The sequence below is a fragment of the Protomyctophum parallelum genome (assembly GCF_964188405.1).
Source record: "Protomyctophum parallelum genome assembly, chromosome: 20".
NCBI classification, from domain to species: domain Eukaryota; kingdom Metazoa; phylum Chordata; class Actinopteri; order Myctophiformes; family Myctophidae; genus Protomyctophum; species Protomyctophum parallelum.
Window position 1 is genome coordinate 37,979,594 of NC_139718.1, and position 12,185 is coordinate 37,991,778.

The 12,185-nt window shown below is 42.5% G+C and overlaps 1 protein-coding gene across 1 annotated transcript; it reads left to right on the plus strand.

Annotated features, from left to right (window-relative positions):
• The first annotated feature begins 8,170 nt into the window (after positions 1-8,170).
• Positions 8,171-10,911, plus strand: foxa2 (forkhead box A2). Its single transcript, XM_083791974.1, has 2 exons — positions 8,171-8,480; positions 9,221-10,911. Exons 1-2 carry the CDS (start codon positions 8,412-8,414, stop codon positions 10,490-10,492), a joined length of 1,341 nt encoding a protein of 446 aa, XP_083648100.1. The 5' UTR covers positions 8,171-8,411; the 3' UTR covers positions 10,493-10,911.
• Positions 10,912-12,185: the final 1,274 nt, after the last annotated feature.

Genomic DNA, 12,185 nt, shown 5'->3' on the forward strand with positions numbered 1-12,185 from the left:
CCATTGTGTTTCCGTGGAAAAGGCCGCGACCATTATTTGTTGGAAGCAGCAGGAGGCTGATGAGGTGCTAATCTGTTGAGTGGCTGTGTCATTGGACACCCTGTTCCCAATAGCCTGTTAGCTGTCGGGGCCAGTAAAGGGAGGGGGGAAAAAGGTACGATTTACGGGCGCAGACCAGGACTTTTTGCAGGGGGTGTGCACGGGTAAGTAAACACAGATTGGACACTCATGTTGTTGCCGTGTAGGACACAGGCTTTACCACTGGGCTCCCGGGGGCCACGTAGACAGCCCTCCTTTCAGCCCCTTGAGGGGTTGTCAGTCCTCTCAATGCTCCTCTGTAAACACTACAAATGAGCCATCTGCATATGGATGGATGCTCACTATACAGGTCCCATACAGGAAGGACAGCACAGACAGAGGTCTTCAACCTGCCCCACTTCATTAGACTATATCCATGGACCCCAAATCATACTGTCCTATATGATACCTGATGTGAAATACTGTATGACTGTTGACATATGCCAAGACCATGTGTGCAGCTATGTATTATCTGATATTTTGGTTTTGGTTTAAAATTGTCAAAATTGTTTATGAGAAAGAATCATGGTGGTGCTGAAATATTGTTAGAATAATCATGCGTGCGTGCGTGCGTTTGTATTTTTTGTATTGTAACCATTTCAAGTGAAATTAATTCTACTACTGCTAGACTATACTAGACATTAAACTACTTCTCATTCTTCAGTCCTCCAAGGACCCCTGGGGGTCACACAATACTGATAAGCAGTATGGCAGATATCTGCCTAGTGCCTGCCTGCCTGCCCGCCCGCCCGCCCGCCTGACTGCCTGCCTGCCTGCCTACCTGCCCGACTGACTGCTTGTCTGCCTGACTGACTGACTGACAAACTGATTGACTTCTTGCCTGCATGCCTGCCTGCCTGACTGGCTGAATGATGGAAAAAGAAAAAGAACTAAAAGCCTGGAAGATGTAGAACAGAGATGTGAGTGTTTTTCTCAGAGATGGATGCTCAGTGGATGTGAGAGATGAGATATGAGAATCTCCTGCGTTATGTTGTTCAGAACATTGGTACACAAAGTGGGGTCCGGGGTCCTTGGTCTGCGGTACCAGGGGGTCCCCAGTAAAAGTAATTATAGCGACACAATCAATTTTACACTTTGGCTATTCAAAATATAGATATACAAGCTCATAGCATGTCACTTTGTGAAAATTGCAACAACAAAAAAATAAGCGAACACATTTTTACTCAAATCCCTGCTCCATTTTTAAGATAGGGATCCGCAGCCAAATACATTTTGGGGCCCTCGACATGAAAGGTTTGAGAGCCACTTAGTGTGACTGATCACTTGAATATGAATAACTGCGTGTGTAATCTGTGTACATATGGGTTAAACTGTGCATCTTCATATCAATAACAATTGAGGAATAGAATATTTGATAAAGGTCTGAAATTCTAACGTAAAATAACTTCTTGTTAACCACTTAAACCAGCGGTTCCCAAACCTTTCAGGTTGAGACCCAAAAGAGAGGTTAAACCTGCCTGGGACCCAAACTAGTGAAAATAGCAGATCTACAAGCTCCACAACAAGTCGCTTAGCGCTGCATTGTGAGCTTGTAGATCGCCTATTTTCAGTGTTCCTTTATGGAATATCTTTGATTTTTCTTTGACTTCTTCATAACATTACTGAAAAAAATAATTGAATTTGTTTTAAATTCAAGAAATGTTTAGCTTGTTTGGGAATGTTTTTTGAAAATGTCTTGAAATAATAATAATTTAAAACAAATGGGTCCCGACCCAGTGTTTGGGAACCAGTGACTTAAACCCTATTCCCAATGTCAAAATAGGTGAACATTAGACGAAAATTGGCCGATATGTATAGGATTGGCAATCTCTAGATTGGCTATTTTGGGGCGAATAGACTTGGTGTATAAGAATGAAAAAAGGAGTATGGCTCAAATATAGACCCCTGGGTCTATATATTCAAAGATTTTCTGAAATGTTTACGATTTTTCAAAAATAGCAGATGTACAAGCTCATATAGTGTTGCACAGGTTAAATATCAACATAGTAGAAATGGTAACACACATGGACAGTATGTATACCAATGGGAATCATGACTGGGTTTTCTATCCCCCCCCAAATCAGTGTCTGTGACAACAGTCAGTCAGATAATCAATCATGCAGTACAGTTCAGCAATATGAGTTTTCAACTCTCTGCTAACCAATACCTTCCCACACAAGTGCAAGTGATAAGTGACTGACATACACTTCAACATTTCAATGTATGAAAAGAACATTCATCTTTTAACTACAATGAACAAGCACATTTGTTGTATTTAGCCACTTAATTACGCCTATCCAAAAACCTTTAAGAATAGCGGATCTGTAACTGATGTTTTTCAAATCCGACTGATATGATTTACTTTAGAATGCATTACATAACTACACCTGCTTCGCGTATAGCTCAAATTTATGTGCATTATTTTTAATGTTGTTATATGTATTTATTTAGGCCTATATGTATTGCATTTTATTTTATTTTGTATAATGCTGTGATCATGTTGTATAATCGGGGAGTCCTGAACGGTCTTCCCTGAAATAAAGGCCAATAAAATATAGCGATCGGTCGGGCTGTGCTCCAAATAGGATGGGTCAAATGCAGAGAAGTCATTTCCCAGCGGGGATCACTACAAATCCCATTAGTTTTACGCATCTTATCATTAGATGGGCTATCAGTGACACAACTTTTTTAATCACCATGCCAAGTTTGTCCTCTTGTCACCACTGACAGGGATCTAGCAGCATGGAGGCTGGCTGAGTGTGAACAGCAATATCTCATCACGGATTATGGCAGAGGCCTGATTGTATAGTGATACTTAGAACCACAGCTTCCCATGGGAGCCTGTCACTTTAATTAACATTAATTAACATAGCACTACTGTCCCCCTGGTTTAATTGTCTTCAGTCTGTGATTAAATGTGTATTGACTCTGCGGTTGGCCCACCAATGAATAACAATGTGATATTAAAGCTTTTGGCCCCCAATACGCTTCCCCATTCACATGGCTTGGAATGGCACATGGCACATTATACCATCAGGCTTGTATATAGAATATTTTCCTATAACACAACCTCTCACGTCTCTCAAATGTAGCTTTATTTGTTCTATAAACACAACATTTCAAGCTCGCTTTTAGTTGCTACTGCATCTTATATTCTTTCTTCTAGAAGAGCCATTATATGCCATTACTTTTAGTCTCTTATATTCTATTCTGCCCTCTTTAAACCTTCCCTCCTGTTTCCTGTCCTCGTCTGCCCTTTCTGCCTGCATTCCTTGATGCCATCCGATCCGAGCATCCCTTCAGATCCCAGCCTGTGTGTGCACCTTCTTCCCCTGTGGTCCCGGAGATAATTCTGTCACCGTGTTTGATAAACGGAGGGCAGTGGTCAACGTAGGGTCCTTTAACATGACAAGGGGAAAAGTATTGACCCGGGCAAGGCCCTAGATACAGCCTACGTAAAACCTATCAAGCGGCATTCCCCGGGCTGCATTCCTCTCTATATCAAAAGGTGCATGTTTGAGGATGTCCTTAGCCCCGTTTAAGGTCTGTGTTTGCACCGCAACCCAGATGGGCCCAGTGCAATAACGATGCCCCCCCCCCCCCCCCTCCCCTCCCGCTGCGTCCAGTTGCAATGGTTTTTATTTAGCCGGCTTGTGTGCCTTCCCAGTCCGGCCGCTTTTCAGATTCATTTCCAGGTAAACATGGTGTCGCCAGCCACAAACCTGCAGCCAACAGCAGTTGTCACAGCTGTGGCAGATAATGGCAGGTCCAAACTCCAGCCTGACTCTGGAATGTTTACAATCACCACAGGCTGGTTGGCAGCAAACATTTTTTTTCTTCTCCTCCATCGCTTTTCCGAAAGAATAGCCCCTCGTTATTAATTTTATTTTGACGAATTGCATGCTTAACCCCTTGGCCTGTGGTGTTTTGTCTCTCTCATGCTGTGGGGACTCACTAAAGAGTCAAAACCTTAAGTGAATCTTTAAAGCTCGGCTGAAAAGCACATGCTGGGAGAAAAAAAGAGAATCCTAACTTTGAAAGTGATGCTTAAAGTAACACGTTCTCGCCAACAACTCCTGGGTGTTTGATGGAATGTTTGAAGGGCCCGCCATTCTCTCAAAGTGCAGGGAGCACCCCATCTCCATTCCCCTGCACCCAGTCCCAACTGGAGCTCCCATAGCACCCAAGAATGTCCCTTGGGTAGGGGGGGCAGAATACAGGGCCTTAATTGTAGTTTGTTTTTTAAGAGTTTTGCATTTGCACCTGGTGTTACACTTTCACTTACGGTTCTCTTCAGATTCATTCATTGGCTCATTAAGATTTCATTGTTTAATGTTTTCTCACGTCATAATCAGTTAAGAAATGACACCTGAATGTGTCGATTGTAACACTTGCCATCATGGGTACTAATTGATCAACAAAGTGACACATCTATAAAGAATGCAGTGTTGAAGTTCTTGAGCATTCAGTTGATGTTGCTAACAAAGTAGACAAGCTTTAATCAACAGTAAAATGTTGAAGAAAAGCTATAGGTTCATATCGTTCTGGCAAATGTGTACAGTTTATATTAACTTATAACACACAGATTCAGTCCTCGACTGATTATACACAAGAAGAAAATACATAGTTGAAACTATTTGAATAGCAATCAGTAAATGATAGCCTAAATGTGATACATATGCGTATACGTATACAGTTTTGAATGGTCTGATTATGTTTTTTCACTGAAATGTCACATTTGTAATGTAAGACAAAAACAGTTTGTTGTGTCTATTTGCACATGAATTCTCACGATATTGACGATCAAATTTAGATGCACGGTCCTCCGAAATTCAGCAATGCATCATGGACGCATTCTCCTCCATAACTCACGTATAACCATAATGAGACCTGAAAATAAATGCACCATTTAACGGTAGGCCTATTATATTTTATTTTAATTTATTGTAGGCGTATTGTTCTTATCATTTCTCTGCAGACTCCATGCAGCCTATAGTGTGTCATTCCTCATATGGCTGAAAGGATATCACACGTCCATGACACAACCTATATCCATTTTCTTTTTAATCTTTGAAAAAGAATAACAATACATAACAATAACGTGTTCCTTCCACGCATTACGTCCAACCAGAAAACTCCTACCTGTCAGGTGAAAAGAAGCGGCTTGGACACTCATGCATCAATTGAAGGAAGCATGAGGTCAGTCCGTTGCTCTCCCCAGGTTGGCGGAGCCTATAGGGAGTGTAGAGCCCAGGATTACATTAGAAAATTGACATGGGTGAAAAAAATGGGTTCCAAAATCTTTTGCTCAAAATAATTAAAAAAAACAAATAACAATATATAACAAATAAAGCCAATCAATGTGAAGCAAACACACTGCAAGTATAAAATAAGGCTTAAGTGATTAGCCCAACCAGGAAAAGACAACACTTAATTACACAATACCCCAAATGCAGATAAATCATGAATGATATATTGATACATTGCCCATGCCATTATGCTATAATTTAACTCTGTGCATGGTGTTTTGGTCCACTGACACTCAGGACTTTGCTGTGCGCATGAAACAGGGTGAAATGGCACATGTTTAACTTTGTGTTTTGGACAAAAATCCAAAATGTGACCTTCACCCAAGAGAAGGGAGCGCATGCAGGCTATGCGGGTTAATGATTAAACCTCAGAATTAGACCATGGGAACATGATGTCATTCAGGTCAGGGACAATCTTTTTAGAATGTTTACGATGTATGGTGACTCTAAAATGTCTAAATCCAGGACCATCAGGATTAGGCTACGTGTATTCATGTATAGTTTGTCTCCATCTCATGGTGTGGTGGTTGATAAGGTGCGCGTTTTTTCGACTCAAGTCAATATAGCCAAACAAACCTACATTTATATAAATTATACCTACATTTTAAATCTATCTTTTTTCAAAGTAGCCCATCGGGTATACATGCCATTTTGTTTCTGTTTTATCGAAAGCATTTATAGCATTTACTATAACGCCATTATGGCCTATATTCAATCTATTGCCAATGCTATTTCCATAACATATACGTTATATTACTCGTTTTAATATAGACCTATTTTAAGCAAAATAAAACCAAAACGTCAACGCGTATTGTAGCCGACCAAATCCAGTTAGTTCCATTACTAAAATGATCTGCTATTAATTTGACTATACGAGCTCAGAGAGAGTAAACTCGCGACCATCATCATTTTGGTTCCATTTGTAGCCTTATATCTACACACTCTCTCATCGGAGCTAAATGGACACCGAGGGGATTTATTTTACTGTGAATCCTCTCTCTCTCTCTCTCACACACACACACACACACACACACACACACACACACACACACACACACACACACACACACACACACACACACACACACACACACACACACACACACACACACACACACACACACACACACACACACACACACACACACAGATTCTCTCTCATGATCTCATTTCCAAGTTAAGCAGAGTGTGTTGGTCCCTCGTCAACATCGCAGGTTTACTCTGCCTTACTAATGGGCCTCTATACTGATAGTTATGCTCTTGCGTAAATATGCAGTCAAATAGATGCACAACTACTGGCACGCGTCTGGCACAGTTCTGCGGGCTCACCTTGATGTTTGTGTAATACAAATAAATATATACTGTATTCAACTGACAATGAATGGCCTGATGATGGGATGTTTAGTCGCGCCTGGTTTTAGTTGTATTGTGATATTTTCTTGGTCTAATTGTGCCTGCAGGTTATAGAAGCATATTACGAACGCATTCGACAGACTGATATTTTCTATCGATCCCCCAATGTTGACAGATGTTTGATTTCAGTATAGATAAGCGACGCAAACACACAAGGGGCCTGTATCGGCTACCATGCAGCAACACGAGCAATTGCGCAACGGTATGCCGAAAGAGGGCGCTGCAAAGCTCGACTTGTGGGTTCTTTCTAGCCAATTAAACACAAATAAACGTCAATTCGGTCATTATTATCCAGTTTAAAATGTTTATATCTCGATTGTCAACGAAATTGTAAATGCACACATCAGCTGTTGACAATTGCATATAGTTTACCTAACAGATGGATAATGTTATAGCTTTTTATATGAACAGGCACATACAATTAAAATATAATGACCATGCATGACACATTATGAAGGCGGCGTCATAACAGCGAGGACATTTAGAAAGACAAATATGGCCTATACACTGTGTATAAGTGCATATTATTGTTTTGTTGTCGGTCATGGGCTCCTTAAGGCTTAATTAAAAGAACACCTGTTACCGAAAGAGTTGAAATCATTTGAATGAACTTTGAATAACTGTTGCAGTTATATGAGCAGAAAAGGAGTGCATTCGCAATGACCCGTTTAAAGAAACACAGCCTATAAATATTATTATATTATTTTTTACACCATAATAAGATTATATATATAACCAATATAGGTTATAGTTGCCCTAATTTGCGCAATAAATGCATTTTAGAAGCAGGGTATAGTCCTTAATTTATTGATGTTTAGGCATAGATCTGGTGTAATAAAACAATGGTGACAGGCAGGATTCATTATGAATTATAAAAGTATAAAGCTGTTAAATTAATTGCCACAAAGAGTGGCACGGCATGGCTATATTTCCCCCAAAAACATCCACCTTATTTTTTGTATATTAGTCTTTAAAAGATTGTGTATACAGTATACATGTTCTGTGTTGCAAACTCACACTAATATTCACCATAAATTTGAACAGGCCAAAGCCCACTTCTCCTTCTTTAACCGCCACCCGCGGGGCCAAGAACACAATTAACAATAAAGATCGTTTCTAATGAACCTTTTCATATGAAAGCGTTTCTATTCAGTCGCCGCAGGTGTACAACAATTGGAGGGGGGGGGGGGGGTGAAGCTCGCATCATGGAAGGAGTCTCACGTCTAGGTGTGAGAGAAGTGGAGATTATTCAAATGGGGGCCGAGCCGAAGAAGTGCGGATTGGAGGCTTGCCTCTTCGCGCACAGAGCGCACACGGCTATATCACGGCGTTAACAGGCTGCACTCAACGTCATTCCAACTCCACTCTTCCAACAGGCAGCATTTGCAGCCAGGGGCACCACAAGGGCGACTATATACAACTGGCTTCCAATCCATGGGCACACGCACACACCACACACACATGCGTCAGTCCTTGACTCAAGGAACACGGACACGACCCCAGCAAGCAGCATAGCGACGACTCAAATACTACCCCGCGTGTCCCTAGTCACGGTTTTGTGACATTTCTTCTGCGGGGAAGACGGTTTGTAAACTCGGTGGATCTTCCAGGATGCTCGGAGCAGTTAAAATGGAAGGACACGAACACACCGATTGGAGCAGCTACTACGGAGAGCCCGAGGTGGGTACCTTAAATATAGTTTATTTTTTTCCCCTTCTCCCCGCGTCCGCGTCTAAAGCCGATCCCATTTTATACAACTCAATATTAGCCCTGAGATAATATTAACTTTGTGATCAAATATTGACTTGAGGCGCCTCCAAATCCTCTCCCATCTCCACGCAGCGAGCGCACTATCCTAACAAAGTTGCTTGACATGTAAGTAGGGTGGGGAGGGGGGGGGAGAACTTTTCACTCGGTGTATAATTTCATAAGTCTATATGTATCTTTACTAAATCGGATTTTTTCCCCCCTCCATTAAACAAACATTTGAGGTATTTGTTGATAGATTGATTCAATCATTCAAATATTTGGGTTGCCTCGGCTTCGTTCGTGCTTGCGCCGTGAACATGCAGTGTTCTGAGGCTTCAAGAACATTTTCATCGATTTTGTATATTTTCAGTCAATCATTGACATGGTTTCCCTATACATACATGTAGCTGTAATCATCTCTATAGGTTATATCCACCTCGTGTATTTGAGAGATCATATAGCAATAGCTGAGCGCCAACAAAACCATGGATCATATTCCCTGCACACAATTAGGCTTTATAAATATTTTTAATTGATATTCAGATATTGTTTTTAGCATAGAAATGATAATAATCAATTAAGGTTTGACACTTACAACTGCTATATTTATGTGTGATATTTCTGTTTTGTTGTTTTTCTTAACGGTGGTGTTTTCTGTGTTGTTTCTGCAGTGTTACACCTCAGTTGGCAACATGAACACCGGCCTGGGAATGAACACGATGAACACTTACATGAGCATGTCCGGCATGAGCACCACGGCCAACATGACGGCCAACTCCATGAACATGTCCTCCTACGCGGTCAACACGGGCATGAGCCCCTCCATGACCGGCATGTCGCCGGGCGCCGGCGTCGCCATGAACGGCATGGGCCACGCGGCGGGCATGACGGCCATGAGCGCCGCGCTGAGCCCCAGCATGAGCCCCATGACGGGCCAGCCGGCCTCCATGAACGCGCTGGGCTCCTACACCAACATGAACGCCATGAGCCCCATGTACGGACAGTCCAACATCAACCGCTCCCGGGACCCCAAGACCTACCGGCGGAGCTACACGCACGCCAAGCCGCCGTACTCGTACATCTCGCTCATCACCATGGCCATCCAGCAGTCGCCCAGCAAGATGCTGACGCTGGCGGAGATCTATCAGTGGATAATGGACCTGTTCCCCTTTTACCGGCAGAACCAGCAGCGCTGGCAGAACTCCATCCGCCACTCGCTGTCGTTCAACGACTGCTTCCTCAAGGTGCCGCGGTCGCCGGACAAGCCCGGCAAGGGCTCCTTCTGGACGCTGCACCCGGACTCGGGCAACATGTTCGAGAACGGCTGCTACCTGCGGCGGCAGAAGCGCTTCAAGTGCGACAAGATGATGATGAAGGCGTCGAAGGAGAACGGCGGCGGCCGCAAGACGTCTGAGGGCGGCTCCAACAGCAGCTCGGAGAGCTGCAACGGCAACGAGTCCCCGGCGCACTCGAACCACTCCTCCAACGAGCACAAGAGAGCCTCCATGTCGGACATGAAGCAGCAGCAGCAGCAGCAACAGCAACAGCAACAGCAGCAGGGCCAGCATGGAGCGCTCAGCCCGGACCACGCGGCCCCCTCCCCGGCCTCCCAGGTGGTGTCTCAGCACCTCATGGCCCAGCACCACTCGGTGCTGTCCGGACACGACGTGGTGGCGCAGCACCTGAAGCCGGAGCACCACTACTCGTTCAACCACCCGTTCTCCATCAACAACCTCATGTCGTCGGAGCAGCAGCATCACAAAATGGACCTAAAGACTTACGAGCAGGTGATGCACTACTCGGGCTACGGTTCCCCGATGGCCGGCGCCCTGTCCATGCACGCGGGCTCCATGTCGGGCAAGGCGGGCCTCGACCCGTCGTCCCTCGCCGACACCACGTACTACCAAGGCGTCTACTCCCGGCCTATCATGAACTCCACATGAACTTAATTCTCCTCCTCGAATAAAGGACCTTTTCCAGTGATTTGTACATTTGTAAAAAAATATATATAGTTTGTGTATAATATGTATTTCGGATATTTTTTGACGTTTCTCACTGATTTTAGTTGTCGAATTTGTTAGAAGAAGAAGCCTAATTGATGCTCCCCATTAGTACGACGGTGTCGCGCGACCAAGGAGTACATTTAAAGGCTTTTTTTAAATTAAGCTTAATTATTTTGAGAAGAAAAAGGAATGTTAATAATAATGTGACAAACTCTGTTCAGAAGGGCGGCTTCAGGATATTATGGACCCAAAGACAATATGACCATAACTCGCTGTAAAAAAAAAGATATAGCATCTGCATCTGCTGTTAATAGCCTATATGGATTCCTAAATGAATTTAAATGCCTCGGAGATCTCTTCAATCATTTGTGTAATTGCTATTTATGGCTTGTATGTGTATTCTTGTAGTGACAAGAACAGAATCTATATTAAAGTGTTATTGTTTTCCTTTTTCTGAATATGATCGTTGATCTTGTTTTTTTGCCCATACATTATATTAATATTACAAGCATTATTATTATTATTAGTAGTAGTAGTAGTATTATATAGGTAGGGTAGGGTAGTATAGGCTAGTAGGTTATTATTGCTGTGTTCATTTCAAAATGGTGATTGACCACACAAAACTTTAAAAGGCTATCAATAATATCCATGAATGAAGTTGAACTGACTATAGGAATATGATAAGATTTAACAATGTATAAAGTCCAGAAATAGCCCAATGGATACAGTGTCATTTAATTTAATTAGCAAAGTATTTCTCACACCTGCAGAGTGCATATACAGGCTATGCTGCGCAGTTGTAATAAACTATTTCGAAACATGTCACGTAAAATTATATTAACTAAATAATAATAGGCCTATACCCGAAATTGTAAAATTTAATATCATAATTTCTCACCGGGGCATGCAGTGATTTATTTCTAAACCATTGCCTTTAGTATAACATTAATGACTCCTATATAAACAGAAAATTGTATAGGTCATTTTATTCAAACACCAAACACAAAATATTTATATGCAACAAAAATGACGTAAACAAACTACAAATATCTAAAAAGACAATATTGTCAAAGTCTGCCCATAAACGACCCCCCCCCCCCCCATCATAACAGACAGTATAGCTATTAGTTTACGCAATAAGAATCATTTGAATGACTGACTTAGATTCCCTGCAGGGAATAGTCAAACACAACAAGTCAGTCATTCAAATGATTCAAATGATATATAGTGAAATACCACAACCAGCCTTTGGCATTTAACCATAACCGCATATATATATATGGTCTGTCGGTCCATCTGTCAGTCAGTGGATGGACGTCTGACAAGTTGACCCCCCCCCCCCCCCCACCCTCATTGCTAATTGGAGCCATATTGTGACAAAGAACAGATATATTTCGACCAGCGAAATATCGTGTGCATGGAGTTTAAATTAAGTCCCCCCCCCCCCCCCCCCAACACACACACAGTGCACAGCAAAACTATGGTTGAATAAGATATACGTTTCATTGTCACATAAACAAAGTCTCCCGCGGCGCCGGAGAATAGTTCAGGGACAGGAGGAGGCTGATTTGGGGAACATGCACACAGTGAGGCTCTAAAAAACCTCTGTCTTCAGACTCTTCAACAATCTGGC

Coding starts and splice junctions, on each gene's coding strand:
- foxa2 (XM_083791974.1), top strand. CDS start 8,412: ATGCTCGGAGCAGTTAAAATGGAAGGACACGAACACACCGATTGGAGC. Junction 8,481..9,220: donor GCTACTACGGAGAGCCCGAG/GTGGGTACCTTA, acceptor TTGTTTCTGCAG/TGTTACACCTCAGTTGGCAA.